The 20,956-nt window shown below is 47.7% G+C and overlaps 1 protein-coding gene across 1 annotated transcript in view; it reads right to left on the reverse strand.

Annotated features, from left to right (window-relative positions):
• Positions 1–20,956, reverse strand: part of LOC144768681 (putative DBH-like monooxygenase protein 2) — a 335,111-nt gene that overhangs the window by 82,433 nt on the left and 231,722 nt on the right. Inside the window, exon 11 of the mRNA XM_078652511.1 lies at positions 10,293–10,423. Within this exon, the coding sequence (XP_078508637.1) occupies positions 10,293–10,423 (131 nt within the window). The remainder of the gene's footprint in view (positions 1–10,292; positions 10,424–20,956) is intronic.

The following is a 20,956-nucleotide window of genomic DNA, read 5'->3' on the forward strand; positions in this document are numbered from 1 at the left end:
GTTAGAAATAGCCAGTACGACAGTTTGGGCATTTAAAAATGACCTGCAGGAGGAGCTTCGTGGGCATCCAAGATGGTCGCGTGAGCACAGAGCTCCCCGGACCCGCGCCGCCCTTCGCAAATATCCTGACTACATTCTGATTTTGAAGATGGGCTTTAGTTGGCAAATTCTCGCTGATCTCAACATCCATTGAAGAACTGAATTCGGACGTTGGGATCCACTTCTACACCGCCTTGAACTTTTGCGGCCCGTCCCGAACCGAACCGGGGGCTCCGTTGCTTGGCAGGCCGAGGAGTAGTTAAACAACAACGGCTAAGGGGTCTCCTCCTGGTCGACCCCAGCTTAACTTTCGGTTTCGTTTTCTACTCTCGGCTCAGATTTGCTGAAGCACTGCTCGGATCAACTCTTCTGCCGGCCTGGTGTCGCTGTACTGCTGTGTGCTGTCCCTGCTGAGTGCCCCACCCTTTGCTTCATTGGCACATACGCTACTTTGGTCCGGTTTTGCTGTCTTTCTGGCCTCGCTACACCCGGCCATTTTCACCAGGTCGCGCGGGCCCCTTCGGGGTCCCTTCTCTAATATGGCCACCAAACCAGATGCTGAGAGACGCAAGACCAAGACACCTCTCCGTGGGGGACAGACCCAGACGAATATTATGGACCATTGCTCCCATTTAAAGGGGTCCCCCAGCGGTGCTGGCCGCACTACTGACGATCCTAAGGCCGATTCTGCTGCGACCTCAGAAGTATCGTTGCAAGACGTCATGAGTGCCATCACCAGTATGAAAGCCTCCATGGGACACCCATACGAGGCTCTTGCCTCTAAGATCGACACGGTGGCAGTTGATGTCACACTTATCAGAGCTGACCTGGCAAATACTAACGAGAGGGTCAAGGCACTTGATTTGAAGACTTCCAGTCTTATTACAGACTAGCAGCCCGTCCCGACGTTGTCCGGGTATGAATTGCTGCCGGCCAGTAGTATATTGTTTTGTAGGATTTCGTTTTGATAGCATTTCTTATCTGTGACAGGCCTGTGAAACGCCCCAATTCACAGTGCACTGCTGATGCACTTAAGAGTGCGCATTCAGTAGTGCGTGAACTCGAGTTTCCCTACTTTATTTTTCCTTGCAATATTATATAGCGCTAACTCGACAACATGGCATGAGCACAATGTACATTACAGAAGAACACATTCATTTGTGGTAGGCACGGGGAGACAAAGCGATTTGCCTGGAATCACAGGATGTTGAGCTGATGCCGAGATTCGAACGTAGCTCCCCAGCTCTAAAGTTCGCAATTCTAGAACTTGTGGTGGGAGGTGTGTCTAAAAGTGTATGTCGGTGCTGGCCATCAGTGAGAGAGATCTGTGCATTTTTCAAATCGGTGGTGAAAAAATATGAGTATGTTGCTGGAGATGTGGGCCGCCGTGCCACCAATGTACTTACCGGGGGAGGGTAAACACCCATTATTCCGCAACTTTCTTTCCGCATACCATCACTCCGCATACTTTCATTATGAAAGTACCATGACTCCGCAATGCCATTATAACGCATGGCATTACATTTTATATGCTTTTACCACGCATACATTTACAATGAAATTCGTTGTAAATGCATGAATGGTAAAAGCATGTTTTTTTTATGTTTGGATAAGGTAAGTATGGGTATAGGGGTATATGTTTTGGGGTACTGAGGTATATGTTTTTGGGTGTTTGGTTATTTTAAGGGTTCAGATATAGTTTTGTGTTATGGGGTACAGGGGTAGTTTTAGGGTTTGGGGATAGGTATGGGTTTTGGGGTACAGGGGTATTTTTAGGGTTCAGGGCTAGGTTTGGGTTTTGGGGTATAGGGGTATTTTTAGGGTTCAGGGGTAGGTTTGGGTTTTGGGGTACAGGGGTATTTTAAGGGTTCAGGGCTAGGTTTGGGTTTTGTGGTACAGGGGCATTTTTAGGGTTAGGGGTAGGTTTGGGTTTCGGGGTACAGGGGTATTTTAGGTTTCAGGAGTAGGTTTGGGTTTTGGGTTACAGGGTTATTTTTATGGTTCCGGGCTAGGTTTGGGTTTTGGGGTACAGGGGTATTTTTAGGGTTCAGGGGTAGGTTTGGGTTTTGGGGTACAGGGGTATTTTAAGGGTTCAGGGCTAGGTTTGGGTTTTGGGGTACAGTGGTATTTTAGGGTTCAGGGGTAGGTTTGGGTTTTGGGGTACAGGGGTATTTTTATGGTTCAGGGCTAGGTTTGGGTTTTGGTGTACAGGGGTATTTTTAGGGTTCAGGGGTAGGGTTTGGTTTTGAGGTACAGGGGTATTTAAAGGGTTCAGGGCTAGGTTTGGGTTTTGGGGTACAGGGGGATTTTTAGGGTTTAGCGGTAGGTTTGGGTTTTGGGGTACAGGGTATATTTATAGGGTTAAGATGGGTTAGTGTTTAAGGGTGTTGGGGTATTTTAAGGAGTAAGGGTGGGTTATGATGATGGGGTGCAGGGGTATTTTAAGGGAGCAGGGTGGACACCCGGAGCTGGAATGTACTGAACCTGGGAAGAAAAAACAATGAAATATTGGGCACAACGCACACTTTTTTTTTGTAATCCCGTGCCCCGCACACGCCCACGCCCCCAGCACACGCCCACAGCACACGATATGAGACATGGCATGAAGGGCGGAACGTACCACATGCCCCTAGCGTTTGTCACGCCACCAGCACACACCCACAGCACAACGCAGACACGCCCACAAGGGACTACTTCCAACGCTGTATTGGGTGTTGTGATTGGTGCTGTGGTTCCTGAGATTACCCTCCTCAAACGTTTGGGCTCTCTCTTTATTATATTAGTATGGATTGGTGAATTCTTTGTCAAAGAAAAAAAATTTGTGAGCGAGAGAGAGCAGTGACTGACCATATTCCTGTTCTCTGAGCTTTACGTAATGCTCTTTCCTTTCCCTTGTGCCCAGAGCCAGCGAGGTCACGAGACAGGAGGGGATTAGAAGAGAGCAGTCAATGTCATTGCTCATTTTTAGCCTGCAAAGCAACTGTTTGTAAACCCTGCCTGAAGGAGGCAGTCCGGGTCAGTTTTCCTCCTGGACACTGAACTCGCTTGACGACTTCAGTTCTCTGGTGTGGCAGTGGCTGCTGATGAAAATGAAATTCGTTTTATCAAGTGATAATTTTAAAAGTTACGTGGTGGGTGGGAAATACATTTTATTTTATTTTTCTTTGTTAGCCACTGGTCGCTCTGACTCCATATTTAGTTTGTCCTTAATTTTGAAGTGGTGCCTATGACTGTCTAAGATTTTCTAGTTGAGTTACTTCTAGGCCTGATGCAGCAACACCTGTGGGCCCATACATGAAGCTTTAACCTTGTTTCTGTCCTCCAGCTACTTGTTCATAAGTGCAGAAACCTAACCATAATTCTAGTGTTCTGACAAAAAGACTGTGTGTGGCTCAAGTCTTGCACTTTTCTCCCTGGGGTAACTGGTTCGGTTTCATGGATTAGGCCTGCCCTCTCCTCCACTCCAGGCATAATAGCGTGGGCCTCCGTGCACACACAACAGACAGGAGGTTTAAAGACGCATGCCGTTTATTTTCTGCTGCTTCTTCAGCGCTGTAGATGCTGAAATAGAAAGTGAGCCAGATCAGCTTTAAATTGCTATCGTGCCAGGTCACTGCTTGGTCGCCCTTCATTTAATTAATATTAGCCTCTCTGCTTGTTGCTTAGGAGGGACCCCTGTCTTAGCGCTATCACACCCCACCTCCATGCCAGAGATTGTAGCATGCCCCGTTCACACTCAACACACTTGTCAATGAGGAAGGGACTGACATCGCGAGCCGGCGGAACTACAACAATGGCCGCTGTGATGTCATTTTGTAGTCCCGCGGGCCGTTTTTTCACCGATGGTCAGTGTTGCCAGCTCCAAGGGCAGTGAGCTATAAAATATGAATAAACAGACTCTCGCTAGTAATACCTTATAAAAACGGGGCAGATATAAAACGAAGAAAAAGTAGTCCCCTTTGCTGAAACAATACTAAAACGCCCAGGTTCTTTCCCGATGTCATCACGCAGACGTCGCGGCCAGCGCTACTTGCAAGGGACTACTTTATTTTTATTCCTAATTTTTTAAACAACGTATATTTTTTATTTTTATATAGCCTATGTCCTTCTGCTTGCCCTGAGGTTTTCAAATATGTCTTGGGTGTTTGGATTGGTGGTGTACTTTTCGAGTTTACCTGGCTCAAAGGACACAGTTCTCTCTTTATAATAGTAGTATAGATGTCACGGACGCACAGACCGAGATCGGAAATTTGCGCTCTTCTCACGACATGCTGGCCCGTCGCCTCGAGGATTATGAAAATAGGGCCCGTCGTAACAATGTACGCCTTATCGGGGTCCCTGAAAGTCCCGAGGCCCCTGCAACCGACCTCCTAGTGGAAGACCTGGTCACGAACTATCTCGCTCCCGCTGGACTTAGCAAGTACTTTGCTGTTGAACGGGCACATCGAGTCCCAGGCGGAAAGGCGAAGCCGGGTGCCCCCCCGAGACCCATTATTGCAAGACTATTCCACTTTAGGGATAGAGACGCTATCCTTCAAGCCTCTCGGGACAAAGGCCCTGTGAAGTTCGAAAACACCAACGTGACCTTCTATCCCGACTTTACCCCGCTTGTTCAGCGGCAGAGGCTGGGGTTTCAGGGAGTAAAGAGATGGCTACGGGACTTGGGCCTTAAGTACGCCATGTTGTTTCCGACCAGACTCTGGATCGAGTATGGGGAACGAATGTTTTTCTTTGATCGCCCGGATAATGTTAGCGACTGGCTGGATTCCTTGCCCAGGAGAGACGATCTTTCCGGACACCCCGGCGGCGCCGAAGGTGGCGGGCCGGAGTGAGAGTGACACTGTGGATCCTGGAGTCTGAACTTTTCAACTATTTCAGCTGAGTCTGGACATTGGTTCTTTTGTTCTTTTTTGATCGGCCCGAGGGCGGCGGGGGGTGAATGGGGACTCTTCCTCCTCCTGGGTTCTTTGTGTAGATTAGTTTTATTATGGGGCGACAGACACACTGCAAGTTGGGGTGGCTCATGAGTCGTACGCAGGGGTGCAGGGTGGGGGGTGTTGTAACGGGTTCACGTTGGGGGGTGGTGGGGGTGTGTGTGTGTGTTGTTTTCTTTTCACAAGGCATCGCATTGTTTTTTTCATCTGCTCTGGTTGTTGGGTCTTGTGTGGGGGGTGCTCTGCCCTTTTCTTGGGGATGGGGGGGTGGCGAGTTGAGACTGTTATCCTGGAATGTCAATGGGTTGGGTGACAGGATAAAGCGAGGGGTTGTGTTACAATTCCTTAGACGCCATTCCCCCGACATTGTTCTTCTGCAGGAAACGCATCTAATAGGTAATGCGTGTCAGGCAATGAACAGACGTGGATACCGGCTGGTGGCTCACTCTGGGTTTACTTCTGGCTTCAGGGGGGCGGGCATTCTCATCCGGTCTTCTCTCCATTAGAGAAGTTCGCCATCTCCCCAGGGGTATTTCTGATCATTCCCCTTTGTGGCTTTGTTTTGAGGTCGGGGTGGGCAGTGAGGGTAGAGTTTCCCCTATTAATCCCTGGTATTTCCGCAATCCCAAAACCCGCTCTGAACTGGTAAAAGCTATTGACCGTTACTTTACTGAAAATCTGGGGTCTGTTTCTTCTTCTGTTTCATTGTGGGAAGCTTTTAAGACTGTTATTCGTGGGCACTCCCTGTCGCTAATTGCTGCCGCCAAGAAGGCTAACAATGTGGAACTTGTACGCTTGGAAACTGAAATAACTGCACTAGAGAATGATCTTGAATCGGGAGTAACTCGCGCAAAACTGCATTCCCTTGGTTTGAAACAAGACGATTACAGAGCTCTCGTTACTGATGCGGCGAAAGTGATGAATAGAGAACAACAGGGCAGGTTGTATGATGTGGGGGACTAGGCTGGTAAATTGCTTGCGTGGTTGGACAAGAAAGAGAGAGTGAACCGTGTTGTTCCAGTGATTGAGGGGCTTGACGGTGAGTGTGTTACTGACCCTGTCGGGATCGTTCAGTGTTTTGTAGAGCACTTTAAAACAGTGTATGCTTCGGTCTGTGATAGAGATGAGGAGGACTCTCGCTTGCTGCTACGGGACATAGCACTGCCCTGCCTTTCTTACGCTGATAGAGACCTTATGGAGGCCCCTCTTACGGTGGAAGAGGTCGCGGTTGCCATACGTTCCCTGCGTTCTGGCAAGGCAATGGGCCCCAACGGTTTGCCCATTGAACTATACAAACTGCGACCCAACAAAATGGCGCCCTACTTAAGGGAGATGTTCCTGGAGGCTTTGGATTCTGGTTCCCTCCCCGCCGATCAGCGACTTGCTACTATCGTAGTTATCCATAAAGAGGGTAAGCCTCGTGATCGCTGTGCATCTTACAGGCCCATTTCTCTACCTAATGCTGAACCCAAAATTCTAGCTAAGTTGCTGGCTAATCGTTTAATTAAGGTGATTGGAGACTTGATTCATCCGGATCAGTCCGGTTTCATCCCACACCGAAACACTGCCCTTAACCTTCGGAGACTCCATGGAGTTCTCGCGAGGGCTGGGACGCTCACTGAATCGCCCATTTTGGCTTCCCTTGACGCTACTATGGCATTCGATACCATCGAGTGGCCTCACCTCTGGGCGGCCCTCTCGAAGTTTGGCTTTGGCCCGGTGTTCATCGCTTGGGTAAAACTTCTTTACGAGAGGCCCTTGGCTCAGGTGGTGGTTAACGGAAAGGTGTCCGGTGTCTTTACACTTGGGCGTGGCACTCGGCAGGGATGCCCGCTGTCTCCACTGCTCTTTGCCCTCGCTCTAGAACCATTGGCGGAATGGCTCTGTTGGGAGCCTTCAATGAGGGGCATTCGGTGGACTCCCGATTTTGAAGATCGTGTCTCGCTATACGCAGACGATATCCTTCTTTACCTTACCTCCCCTCGGAGATCCCTGAATGTACTTTTTGACGTTTTGACCTCTTTTGGAAAGAACTCGGGTCTCGTTATTAATTGGACTAAATCCTGTGTCTACGGTTTGGCAGGAGGTCTCCCTCCATTGCCTCGTAGATTTCCAATCCAAGTATCTGAGACTGGCTTTAAGTACTTAGGGATTTATGTCTCCTTGGACCCCTGTGTGCGCTATGAGCGTAATTTGTTGCCCCCTCTCCAACGGCTGAAGCTTGATGTTGCACGCTGGCGTAAGTTACCATTGTCACCGCTAGGTCGTGCAGCTCTTTTCAAGATGATGTCGCTGCCCAGATTTTTGTACGCACTTCAGAACTCATTTGACCCAGTTCCATCGGGTTATTTTCGTGAAGTGGAGAGCCTACAGAGACGACTCGTCTGGGATGGGCGTGCGCGCATCGCTTTCTCCAAACTCACGCTTCCGTGGTACGACGGTGGCATTGCCCTCCCAGACATCAGGCGCTACTATTGGGCTTCTCAGTTGAGTGCGGTCAATCATGCGACTTACGATTCCGGTCCTGCCCCTGCTTTCGCTACGGATAAATATCTTCTGCCAGGAGGCAATTTCAACAGGGCGCTGTATTCCAGGGGGCTCTACAGGACACTGACCGGACCCACTAAAATTGCTGTACGAGTTTGGCAGGACGCGAATGCGGCATTGGGATGGTGTGATAGACTTACCCGCGCAACCCCTTTGTATGATTCTGAATGTTTGGGTAATTTGTGGAGCACGAAAGGCTTTGATAAATGGGATATGATTGGTATTAGCAGGGTGGGTGACCTCTGGTTGAAAGGTAACGTTAAGTCCTTTGAGGAGCTAAAAGCGGAATACGAGCTCGGTGACACCAAATTCTTTAGATATGCTCAGATCCGTCACGCCCTATTGTCAGTTTTTGTTGTGGGTACCGATATTCCTGAGTCCTCCCCTCTTGAGGACCGTATCTTGGATGGCCATGTGCCCGACAGCACAATTTCCTTGATCTATAAGAAGCTGATCAATAGCAGGGCTGATCTGCTTGTGTGCCTCAGGGCTTTGTGGACTGCCGACGGATTAGAACTGGACGACGAGGACTGGCAATCTGCCCTGTCCTCGCCTAAAGAGGTTGCCATACCCGCTCGCCTTAGATTTGTCCAACTTAAGATCCTCCATCGCGTGTATGTCACTGGTCCGAGTCTGGTTCGTATGGGTTATTCTTTAGACGGGTTGTGTAAGCGTGGCTGCGGTATGATTGGTACCTTCCTCCACATTCTATGGGAATGTCCGGAGGTGGTTGAGTTTTGGTCCCGAGTGCATGTGGTGATGGAAAGGGTCACTGGTGTGTCGCTGCTGCCTGAAGCCAGGCGTTGTCCTCTGAATGTCTGGGAACCCAATGACTCCAACACGGCACAGATTAATTGGGCGACCCTTGGTAATATGATTGCGAAGAGGGATATTGCACAGCTTTGGGGCTCCCACAGGCTGCCTACTGTATTGCAATGGAAAGAAAACATGGATTGGTGCATGTTTCGGGAGAAAACTGTGTATTTGTCACGAGGCAGGCCCAAAAAATGGGGCAGGATCCGGTCACAATGGAACGCATATCATGGAAACTTAGGTACCCCCCACAAGATTCGTCGCCCGATGTTTCCTTGTCCCCCTAACTGACATTCCGATCGCTATCAGTGATTGCACTATTGATTGTTTCCTCGCTGCCTCCCTACCCCCACCATGAATATTGAATGCACTATACGTAATGTACAGTTGGAGCTCTTTCCGCGTGGACTCATGACCATGCTTTACTGTGTTTTTGCCTTGTGTAATTGTTAATTTGTTTTTGAATTATTTCAATAAAAACTTTAAAAAAAAAAAAAAATGACCTGCAGAATCTAGGTGAAACCTTCACATTGTATGCTTTTTATTTATAGTCCAGATCAGATACATCCGTTTTCATGCATTGTCCTTTTGGTATTTTATTGGGTTAACTTTCCCCCACTTTTAATTGTTAGCTCTCTGATTTCCCACCCTGGAAATATTTTTTCCCTGCCTTTTGCCCCTTCTTATTTTCCCATTTTTTGTAAAAGTGTCTCTTCCCCTCCTCTTTCTCTATCATTTTTCTTTTATGCATTGATAGGCCAAGACTTAATGTTTTTTCATAGTGGACTTGAGATTGTCCACGATACCTGGGTCTGTATTATACATTGTGCTCCACAGGCACAACTGGTTTGTGCGCCTGCTTTAAGCGACCCCGGGACACAACGGTATTATAGAAGGGGCAGCAGACACTTGAGCGTCCCCTTCTGTAATACAGGTAGCGCCAGAGCACATGTTGCACCAGTGCTATCATGAGAGGGTGTTCCCTAATTTGCATGTGGGTGTGGTCCCATGCGAACTAGGGAATCACTTTGCCTCTGCATCCTTGCTGTATTAACAAAGTGAGCAAGTTTGCGGCTGCCCTGGGGGCAGCGCATTCATTGTAAAATGGCACACTTTCCTTGCTTGCATCCGATGTACCTTTTGAAAGTTGCACCATGGGGTAAACAAGGAGTGTGTCATATCCGTAATACGGCCCCCGGTGTCTTTTTTAAGGATAAATGTCATATTTTCATTCGAGTTTTTAACGATTTTTCAATTTACCAGACAGGAGATTCTGTGGTTTTAAAAATGGTGATCTTTCAATTAGGAAAATATCTAAACTGAAGTACATCATCGTAGGACAATGCTGGAAACTTCACATGTAACCAGAGCCTACATGATGGGGCCTCTCACATTTCACATTCATCACACTTTCCACTTCCACATATATATTTGGCAAACTCTCTCGTTTACAAGTAAAGGAGTGCCCATCTTTGGTTTACTTTATTGGTAGAAAGAACTCTAATATCCTGTCTTCTCGTGGTCACTGAGAGAAAACAGGACTAACAAGGATTACAGGAATAAAATGCAGTTTAATGTTCACTTCAAAAGAGGGAAAACAACTCTCTAGCAAGCAGGAGTGAAACAAAGAGGAGCTGACAAGTAGAGTTATGAAATGCAGTTTATTGAAAAAAAAGCCCACCCCATCCTCGTCGCCAACTATTTTAAAGAAAGTCTGGTCAAGCCATAAATTTGTTTCTCAGTTGAAGCTTTATTCAGCTAGCCATGGCGTGACATCTCCTTGCCAGCCCCAGCGCTCAACGGACGACATCAGAACCCTAAGCATAACATTCCTAATGGAACTTAAAAACCAAGGTTCCACATATGCCACGAATACGACACAGTTCTCGTGCTCTGTGGTATGCTGGCCAACGTAGCAGCCAGTTATGGAACCACAACCCCAACCAATGATCGACTTACCTGGCTGCTTTTCTCCCTAGGACCTCAACCACATGCTGTAGATCAGTATAGCTGTAGCACCCAGACACATCACCTCTGGGGTAGTAATAGAGCAGGCCGAGGCACATCTCTTGGCGGGTGCCTAAACCTCCCTGTACCCAAAGAGAAAGAAAGCAGCTGAAAAGTCTATGGTGCCCCATTTTGCATTAAGTTGAATGTAAGAATAATTATGCAGCAACAATGATTTTAATGAGGGGTTTTGGGATCGGATTTCATAATGGGATGATGCTTTGTTATTGGGACTCCAATTGTTGGTAACGAGAGGCCTGTTTCTGTATGGACTAATAGGGAGATGTGAGACATGGTGACGTTGATAACTCATATAGATAAAACAGAGGTAGCAATTTCAATTCAGTACAGGTACAAATGTAAAGTCAGGCAAGTCAATCCAAGGACACATTTTCAGCATATGAACATATAATAGGAAAGCGGTAAAGTACGACGCTTCCATTAGAAGTAATAAGGAAGTTTTATTGTTGAAACACCATGGCAGGAGGGACAACGTATCAGGAACATCTCTCAACAGCAACTGACTTCCCATAGCTCGTACAAAGAATATAGAACTTTGCAGTACAAAGCTTGTGGGAGACAGAATGCTTAAAGAAAAACAACCTAGCAATATAATGGAGACACCACAGAAGCCTTCTTCTGTAGTGTTCGCCTAATTTGTTTATTTTTGTAGTCTTTAATAGCTGGTAGTTTTAATCTCTCTGCCATTTAGGCCCTTCAAATAGATCCTAACAGCATGTTCTTTCCCTAAAATCTGAATTTTGTTTTATTGTTAAATTGGCATATGTGACATTTTTATGTCAGCTGTAAAGTACACAAAAACTACACCATATGCCTAAATGTCAAATTCCAAATGTGAGATGCAGAAATGTTCCTCCACTCCCAATTAGAGCAGAACTGGCCAAATAGGCTCAGGCACATACATGGTAAACCATGTTAGGGATTCTAATTTGAAAGTAAAAACTGAACAGATTTTTACATTTTCAATTCTAGATTCAACATGGTTTATCAGCTGTGAATTTGCCTTGCAGACTTTAGACCCAACTGCACAGTGCTGTACTCTGAAATGAAAATTGCTCACACACATTAAAAGGGTCAAATGAGTGGATTAGTGGAATGATACAGGAGCAGTGCAGCCAGGCTGCAGGTTTTTGAACTGCAGTTTGTTAAAAAACACATTTCACTAACTCCTGTAAGGGGGTGGGTATGAAAGTCAAACTCAAAGTATGTAATTAATCAAGAAAAATGAAGATGATTAGTCAACCAGGGTTTTTCAAAAGTGACAATTTTAATTTCTTACATTTTCAGTCTTTAAATTAACTAGCCTGTGCTTTGGGTTTGAATCAATGTGCTGGAATTGAAATCTCTGTTGCTACCAGGTAGTTAGGGACATTCACATTGTCTCTTCTCCCACACCCCGCAAGAGGACACCAAGTGACATTAATCAAAGGGTTCTCTAAGAAATCTCATAGATGCTCTTTAGTTCTTACCTTTTATAACAGATGCATATCAAGGGGGACCCTAAATCCTTGCCTCTTTTAAAGGAAGGACAGTCTCACAGACCTGAAGTAGCCTCTGCCTCCAACTAGGAAAACCAACCTACTTAGAAATGGTGGGATTCTGCTTCAATCCTGCAGTGGTATTAGTGGGTTGGCTTTAGGGGAGTTAAAAGGGAGACAGGGGGGCCTTAAGCTAAGCTCAGGTCTGCCATTGTGGGAAATTGGGGTACAAAGCTTTTGGGCTTACTTTACCTGTAAGTCAGCTTTTGGAAAGAAGAACTGGGTCATGGTTTGGTAAAGACAGGTGTGGTGTTAAAAATGTCTGACTTCACTTGGAGAATTTGGCCTGTGGGAGCTAAGTATACCGATAAGAGCTATTGTAACCACTCACAAGGCAGAGACACTCCCATTGGAAAAATAAACAAGATTAAAAGATTACCTGCTAGACGAATTCTCTCTACCTGGTGAAAGATTGAGGAGTGGATACGCCATGTTTCCTTCAATCTGTGGAACTCAAAGAGAACCGGAGAAGCTAGCCTCAGGCTGATCCACAAGGAGGAGGGAGTTTCGGTATATTCAGAAGGAGCTTCGATTTTATGAATATCTTTCCCTTGCCTGGGATGGATGAGTGAGAAGGCAGAAGGAGATGCACACACTTGGAGGAAATCCATTAGAGACCAGTGATAACCAGAATTTTGGCAATAGGTCTAGGAGAAGTCAGGAAAAGCATCTGGGGCCAGATGTAGGAGGCCATTTACCGACCGGTAACGGCCGATTTCGGCCGTTACCGACCGGTAAATCGGTATTTGTGATGTAGGTGGACAATTTTACCGATTCGGTAAATTTACCGAATCTGTAAATTTACCGAATCTGTAAAATACCGAATCGGTATTTTTACCGATTCGGTAACTGCCAGATGTAGGTGGGACTCTTCTGAGTCCCAAAGGCCTTACATATTCGGTATTTTACCACCCTATCGAATTGGGTGGTAAAATACCGAATCCAGGTGTGCATGCACATGTGTGCATGCACACCTATGCCATGTGACAGACAGACATGCCCTTAGGGCATGTCTGTGTGCCACATGGCACACATGCCTGTATTTGGGGTGCTAGAGGGTGTCAAAGTGACACCCCCTGCACCCTTGCTGGAATCGGTATTTACCGAATCTGTAAATACCGATTCGGTAATGCCCATTGATTCCTATGGGCTGCAATGCCCATAGGAATCAATGGGCATTACCGAATCGGTATTTACAGAATCGGTAAATGCCGAATCTTAACGATTCGGTATTTACCGATTCTGAAATACCTACATCCCCCCCCCCTCCCCTATTTTACCACTTCTTAAATACCGAATCGGTACAATTCGGTATTTAAGAAGTGGTAAAATAGAATTACCTACATCTAGCCCCTGGTGTTTAAGTATGCATCACAGGTAATTTGGTACCTTTTGAGCGCCATTAAAGAAGTTACTAAACTTTTGGATATTTCTTCATCTGTGAAGGACCTAAAGAAAGAGCCAAGTCTGCTGTCATGGAGTCTACCTCAGCATGTCTCAAGCCACTAAGTTATTTTTTGCTGCAAGATTCAGAGTTACAGTGAAAACATGGTGCCCAGCTTGTGGATCACTGCCCTGCCAGCAGTTCCAGCATTACTCAGATGATGAACTACAGCCTTCAGAAAAGTTTCAAAGCCCACATGGGAGTGGGAAATGGGTTCAAAGAGTGCCAGATGAAGCACATCAGCAGGAGGTAACCATGAAGGTTTTGAAGGGGTGGGGGATTATATGTCCATTATTCCTGGCTAGAGATTTTGGAGTGGGGGGGACTGTGGATGGACCAATGATGTATGACTACATGATTCTTATTGCTGGCATTGGCATGCACACCTGTATTATGTTATTATGCAAAACTTTAAATAAAGTTTTTTTTAAAGTATGCCAGATGAAGATGTTACCTTCTTTGCTATGATTCCCAAGTTGTCACACTTGGACTTTTTTGCTTTGAAATTCGACACTTGAGTGGGACCACAAAATGAATGGTTTCAACCTTGTGAAGATCTGCACAGTCACAAGTCTCCACTTTGCCCCGTTGACCAATTTCGACTTCTTTAAATGAAACTAGAACCCTGAATGTGATTGGGCTGTACAAGGTAGTTGCAAATTGCGCACCCACCAATTACTATTTGCTTGGTGAGAAGTAATTAGTGGGTGCACAATTTGCACCTATCACTAAGTTTGACAACATAGAATTGGGAATTAAGTGCAAATTGTGTATAAATACATTAACTGAGTGGTGCACTGAGTGGTTACACTTGCTGACACTCTGTGAGTGTCAGCAAGTGTAACCTGCCACAAACCAAGGCGGAAAACTGCAACCAACATGTAATCCTCCTTTGGGTGCTAGCTTCAGTTTGCATGTGAAATAGGCCTGCTCATAAAAATGCCCTCAGTAAAATGATTTTGGGGTTGATTTAGAATTTATTGGAAGGTTGTATTTCTGACAGGGGGATGGAGTCCACCAAACTGAGCCTGTAACAGCAGTTCCTCTGAAGGTACATAGATCACTATTGAGCCAAAGGTTATCTCTCAAATTTGGCAGGCAGTAGTCTGTCAGGGTGATAGATGTAATGGCTTCTGCAATCCTGATGGACGGCGGATGACCCACCAAACCCTAAATAAGGCCCTAGGTCTTATAGCTTTTTAGAAAGAAACAACATGCCATGGACAATGTAAATACTATGAATGATAAGTATGGTAAATTAAATTAGAATTTGTGCCCCACACCTCCTCTTAGAGTAAGCTTTGACCGTTTCACTTGCTCCCACCTGAAAGTTACAGCCAACATTTTTAGTTCTCGCGTGGCGTACTGCGCACATGCGCAGTCGAGCTCACGAGATTTTATGTTTCAGGGTGAGTTACACTAGCGAGGGTTAAGCCCCGCCCCTCTTCTCCTTGACTGGCCTCCTAAACGGTGGCCAGCCATTGGAGAAGAGGTCCTAGTGACGTTCTTCTTTCTCTTTTAGCCCCATCCCTTTCGGATTTGCTTCCTTGACTTACAGCTGTGGTAAAAGGTTTCTTATCTTCTTTATGGGGCAAAACAAATGGCCCCATAAAGAAGATGATAAACCTTTTACCACAGCAGCAAGTCAGGCCGAGCTTGTCCGAGTGGGGTGGACTAAAAGAGAAAAGTCAACGCGAGAGCTTGTCCTTCTCTTTCAGCGCCGTGCGTTTCAATGTTTAAAGCGCACCACAAAAAGACGATCCCTGGGACCGGTGCTCCAAAACGCAGGAATGTTGTGATTTCATGATTCTAGCCCCCATGATGTGTTCTCTCCTCCTCCTCCTCCGATGCAGTGCGGTCTTGTGCAATCCAGCTCCCCGCAATATGGAACGCTCCACTGCCCCGTCTCCCCCACCGCCTCAGTGCGCTTTAATGACACTAAGACCTGCCTGGCTCTGTTGCTTGCCCATCGCTTTTTCCGGTGCGCTTCAGTGACCGCACCCTTCAGATAACCGTCTCCACTTACTGCTGCTGTTCCTGCGTTCAGTGAGTCCAGCACTCCACACACAGGTGGTGTCCCGGTGCTGCTGCACCACCCCAGCACAGAGGACGTGTGCTGCTGCACCCCCAGCGCTGGGGCCAGGTGCCTCAATGATCCAGTACCCTGACACTGCCCTCCCGTGCTCAGGGTGCGTGTGCTGAGGATGCGCTGTGACGACCTTCAGAGGATGCTAAGCGCCTTGCAGCTCTGCCTCCTGTTCCCCTCCACACACATGCGTGCGCTCTGCAGTGGTTTTAGTCACAGACGCACCATTTCCCAGGCTCGCTTAACCCCTCCCTCCCCGACTAATATCTGCTGCTAGGAAACCCGGCATCTGTTTGCAACAGGACCACGAGCGCCCTTGGCAACCCCCCCAAACCCCCCCTCACCCCGCGCGGGCGTGGATCGTCTGGGGTGGGGTGTTACGGGGTGCTGTCTGGCACCTCGGGGGCAGGCGTGTGCGAGTTACCGCGTTCCTACGGCTTCCAAGACAGTCCATGGAGCTACAATCTGACTGCTGAGAGATCCTGCAAATCTCATTAAACCAGTGTCCTTGCTTATTGTTTGCACACCCATGGGGACTTACAGGTGAGCTTAAGCAGAGGCCCCTAGGCCTCCTCCCAATGACAACATATTTACATTTCAGATAAACCCCTAGAAACTCTAGCATCAACATCTTCGTGGACCTACCTGACCTCTGTAATCGGCTGCCTTCGATCTTAAATAATTCTCGTACCATATACCGAGATGCACCCTGAAGCCTGACGCTGGTTGTAGTCCTGAAGTGTCACAGTTAGTAGATATGGTCTGTGATAACGAGCACAATCTTCGGTATTTTAATTATAACAAGTGATGAGGTAGACTTTTTTTTAAAAAGGCACCCACCGCATGAAAATGCACATAATGCCAACTCACCTTTAACTTGCATATGTCGGTTTGCAGTAAAAGAAGAACAAATAAAAAACACAAATGCTTAAAATGCAAATTGAGTTTTTGGGAGTCTCAGTCTAAAATTCAAATGCTGTGCACGTTTTTATTAAATATGGATGTTTTCTCAAATTTATAGGAATAAGTTATTTGAGAACATGCATTTTTGTAGATAAAAACGTGTTTATGTTTTTAAAAAAACTTGTAAAAGGTAGTTTTATATTCAGTTCTACAATTTTATTCCCAAAAGTGCTCATCGGATTTAACAGCAGCGGCAAATGTGTGAGTGTATCGTGTTTTTTAAAGGGTTCCATACATGCCCTCTTGCGTGGACCCTTCCCTCCTCGCGGATGTCCAGCGCCTCAATGCCCTCTCTCTTACTGCTGCTTTCTGGAGAGAACTTGGCGAGGCGTCAGCAAGCCACATCCCGTCTCTGCCCTCTCCCCTCCCAGGTAGACTCTACTATACCTGCAGCTCACATGACCCGAGCACTTTTTTTTTAAAAAGAGTTCCATATATGCCCTCCTGCGTGGACCCCCCTCCTCCCCCTCTCCCCCCCCCTTCGCAGATGTCCGGCGCTTCAATGCCCTCTCTCTTACGAGTATGTGTGATTTCCCTCACCCCTGCCCCTCACTCTTGCGTCTCGCATTGGAGGAGAAGTGTTGGGTGGGGGCTTGTATTCATGTCTGGGCTGCGGCCCCCAATTGCTCGCACCGAGGGCTGCCTGGCGGTGCTGTGGGGGAAGGAGGGGGGCTGGCAGTGAAGGAAGGCTGAGCAGAATGGCACCGGGCAGCGAGAGATCCGGGGAGGGGGCAAGGCTGGAGACGGCGCAGGGTAGGAACAGGGGGTGGGGGACAAGAGCGTAGAGTCGTGCGTGAGACATTGTGTGTGAGACAGTGTGTGTGTGAGACAGTGTGTGTGTGAGACACTGTGTGTGTGTGTGAGGCTCTGTGTGTGTGTGTGGCACTGTGTGTGTGTGGGGCTCTGTGTGTGTGTGTGTGGGGGTGTGGGGGTGTGTGGGGTTCTGTGTGTGTGTGGGGGTCTGTGTGTTTGTGTCTGGCATTTGCGAGAGATTAAGCTATTGGCATTGTAAATGACAATGCCATTTATTTATCTGTTTTTAAAACCAGCACATAAATAAAAGTGTTGTCATTTACAATGCCAATAGCTCTAACTTTTGCAAAGGCGAGACCGTTGCATTGTAAATGCTTGTTTACTTGTGTGGCGATGGAAAAGTCTGCTGCATGGTGACAGATGTGCCTCCCTGCCCTGAGTGCTACAGCTGAGTAGATACACGGATCATGTGTGTGCACCATGACCTAGACCTCTCTTATGGTAATATGGTCTTGTTGGACTAGGAGGGACGCACCAAACACTACCCTCAAAATGTTAGAGGTAACTGTCCTTACAAGGAGTTAAGTGACATTAGCACAGGGGTGGCAGCATATCCGTTTTGTGTATCATAATGATCAATAATGTGAACAGGCCTTTTTACCTGTATCATGGGAGTCGTGTCTATTGGCCTACTCATGTAAAGGTCTGTGACTCTGGACGTAACTTCCCTTGGCCTACATGGATTGTGTGTAGCACCCGGCAGCGCATGATACTTATGTTTGCGTACGGGGATGTGCATGTGCTAGTGTATGATACATTACATGGAGACCTGTGGGTTCCATTCTGGAAACACAGGGCCTGAAGAGGCTAGCAAAGGTGAGGACTGCAACCCTCAAACAGGAAATGTTTATTGCTGACGTTCCTGAGCGCTGGGGTGGAAGCACACACTGAAGGAAGGGTTGCAGAGCATCCTCTGTGCAGAACAAACGTCTCTTTAAAACCAGGAAAAGGGAAAAATGCCAGTGTGGCCTGGGCTCATTGTCAGGGAGATAGTGGGAATGATATTGTCGGCATTCAGCACTGTGGACCATGGAATCTTTATATGGAGGAAAAAATAGCCTTTGAACTTTTATGAGGCTTATTTCAGTGTAAGCTGCCAGCCAGATCTGATCCCAAGTTACTCTACTGGCCTGTATTATGGATCAGTCAGAACTGGAGCCACTCCTGCAGTGGCAGACTGCCCTTTTGACAAAAGCTCAGTGGAGAGGAGAGAGCACTTCAAAGGAGATGACACTAAGAACCTGAATTTCAAAACATCTGATACTAGATCACATGTTTCTGGTTAAAGGTGGGAGCAAGAGACCCACAAGTTGTTCAACAGCACTGTTCATTTACCAAGACTTCTAGCTGCTGGTACCAGGACTAGGACTGGACTGCTTGTGTCCCTGCTGGGTGAGGGCTATCACTTTGCACTGAGCCTGGAGCACCAGCTTTCTGCATGCCTGTCAAGACCAAGGACCCTATGAGGAGGAGAGTGCCTGGTGGGAGCAAGGCCCAGAGGGGATCCTGGAAGTGGATCCTGGTGAGCGAACTGTGAGACACATCAGAACCACTGCAGGAATGTGGGATGCATGTCTGATCTTGCCAAAGTCAGTGACCCCCATGTCACCAGGAAGGGAGCGACTATAAAGTCTGGGTTGTAATACGTCAGAGCACCAACGTCAGTGACATCCATGAAGTACTGACCATCCCCTGTGTGTGCCCCAAAGTTGGTGATTCCTGTGTCACCACAAGGGGGGCAACGATGAAGTGAGGGCCGTCACCATTGTGTGTGCCAAAGTCGGTGACCCACATGCGACCACAAGGAGGGCCAGTGTGAAGTGCAGGCCATCATCCCTTTAGGCGCCAATGTCGGAGACAATGCCGTCACCCATGTATTGACCAAGTTCAGTGACCTGCCATGTGACCATGAGGATGAGCAACCATGAATGAGAGTCATTGTGTCAAGGAAGTCAGGGGAAGACTTACCGATTGCCACAGGAGCCGAGCGAGAACGTCGAACACCAACGTGGGTGGTCCGAGGACTGGGAAGGCCAATGTGTCATCATTGAAAGACCGAAAGAGGATGCGGGCCCTAGGCGCCGGGAAACCAGAGCTCAGGAAGGAGCACCTAAGCCCTCCTGGAGTGCTGGCTGCCATTGGGTCAGGTAAGACTGTTCCAGGCTGTCAGACCTGCTAGGGACTGCCACGAACTTTGCAGCTAAGCTACGCTAGCATTGACTCTCAGGGTGAGACATAGATTTTGTTGCATGAGGACTAGTGTGGGCCACATCTGGAAGTCCCCTCCTGCATAGAATGAGGAATAACCAACCCCACAAGACGGGACAAAACAACTCCGGGAAACAACCCAGGATAGAGCTAGCATGCTGACCTTAAGAGGCTGTGGGGATTACTTAGTTTGTCAATTCCACACTTTGCGCGATCACATTAAAGTACTATTCACAAAAGCAAGTATTTTTCTGGACAATCATCTTATTGGGGAAACAGCCTTAACAACGTGGGCTCAGCCACGCGTGCCTTTTCCCCGCAAGCCGTACCGCGCTTGCTTTACCCACACAAAAGCCTTAACAACGCATATGCGTGATTAAGTCAATGCGCAGTCTAGCTGCCGAGCGGCTGGGCGGGAGAGGGAGACAGGAACAGGAAGAAGGATAGGAAATCAGGAGAGGATGTGGGGAGGTAAGTGGGGCTGGGGTTGGGGCTTGGGGGATGTGGTAGTTGTTCAGGGTGGGAGTAGGTCTTAGGACTCAGGAGGGGGCCCGGGTTGTTTGTAGGGCAGGGAGCAGTTTTAGGGTTCAGGGCAGTGGGGCTGGTGTCGGGGTAGTAAACAGACATAGGGGACAGTTTTTAGGGCAGGGTGGAACAAAAGAGACGGACAGTTTACAGGGAAGGACAGTTGTAGGCTTCAGGGAGGGCTGGGGTACCTCAGGGATGTAGGGGGCAGTTTTTAGGGCTCAGGGCGGGGAGCTGGGATCTGGGTAGTTTTGGGGGCATGAGGTTAATTTTATGGCTTCAGGGCAGGGGGAAAGGGGCAGTTTACAGGGCAGGGGGAAGTTTCAGACCTCAGGGCGGGGGTGCTGGGTTGGGGTAGTTTAGGGATGTAGGGGCTCGTTATTAGGACTCAGGACAGGGGGCCTAGGGTTGGGGTAGTTTTTCCAGTGTGGATTTAATTTTTAGGGCTTAGGGCAGGACAAGGGGAAAAAGGGACAGTTTACAGGGAAGGGGAATGATCTTTAGCACGCATGTCACTTTACCCATTATGTCTTTATCACAAAATTGTGTTGTAAAGGCATGCGTTGTAAAGACACGGTCGTGGTAGAGACCGCGTGGTACACGCTTGCGTTGTTCAGTCATGCGTTGTACGATCATAGAACCATCTTATTGCATATACTGTCTTTACTTTGAGTCTTGAGTCACACCTATCGCCCCCTCAAAGAACCTTGAACTGCTCGACTCGTGCTACCACTGAGAGCGAATGTCTGAAAGGGGTAGTGCTTGCCCCAAGTACTCAGGACCCATAGGAGGCCGGGGTCTGGGACAACAGGAGCAAAAGGCCACAACCCCAACAGTTTAGCCCAGTAGCTCCTGCTTGCTCCGTGGTCCTCTGGAAGGGATTGCCAATTCAGTGATTCCTCATTAGTATCTGACATATGTGTGTCCATGTATCACCTAGTTGTCCTTGCGTTCCACTGGTCCCCGAGAACCGTCCTGACACGTATGCAGCTAAGTACAGGACACCAAAGACACAAGC

This window comes from Lissotriton helveticus, chromosome 7 (assembly GCF_964261635.1).
Source record: "Lissotriton helveticus chromosome 7, aLisHel1.1, whole genome shotgun sequence".
NCBI classification, from domain to species: Eukaryota; Metazoa; Chordata; class Amphibia; order Caudata; family Salamandridae; genus Lissotriton; species Lissotriton helveticus.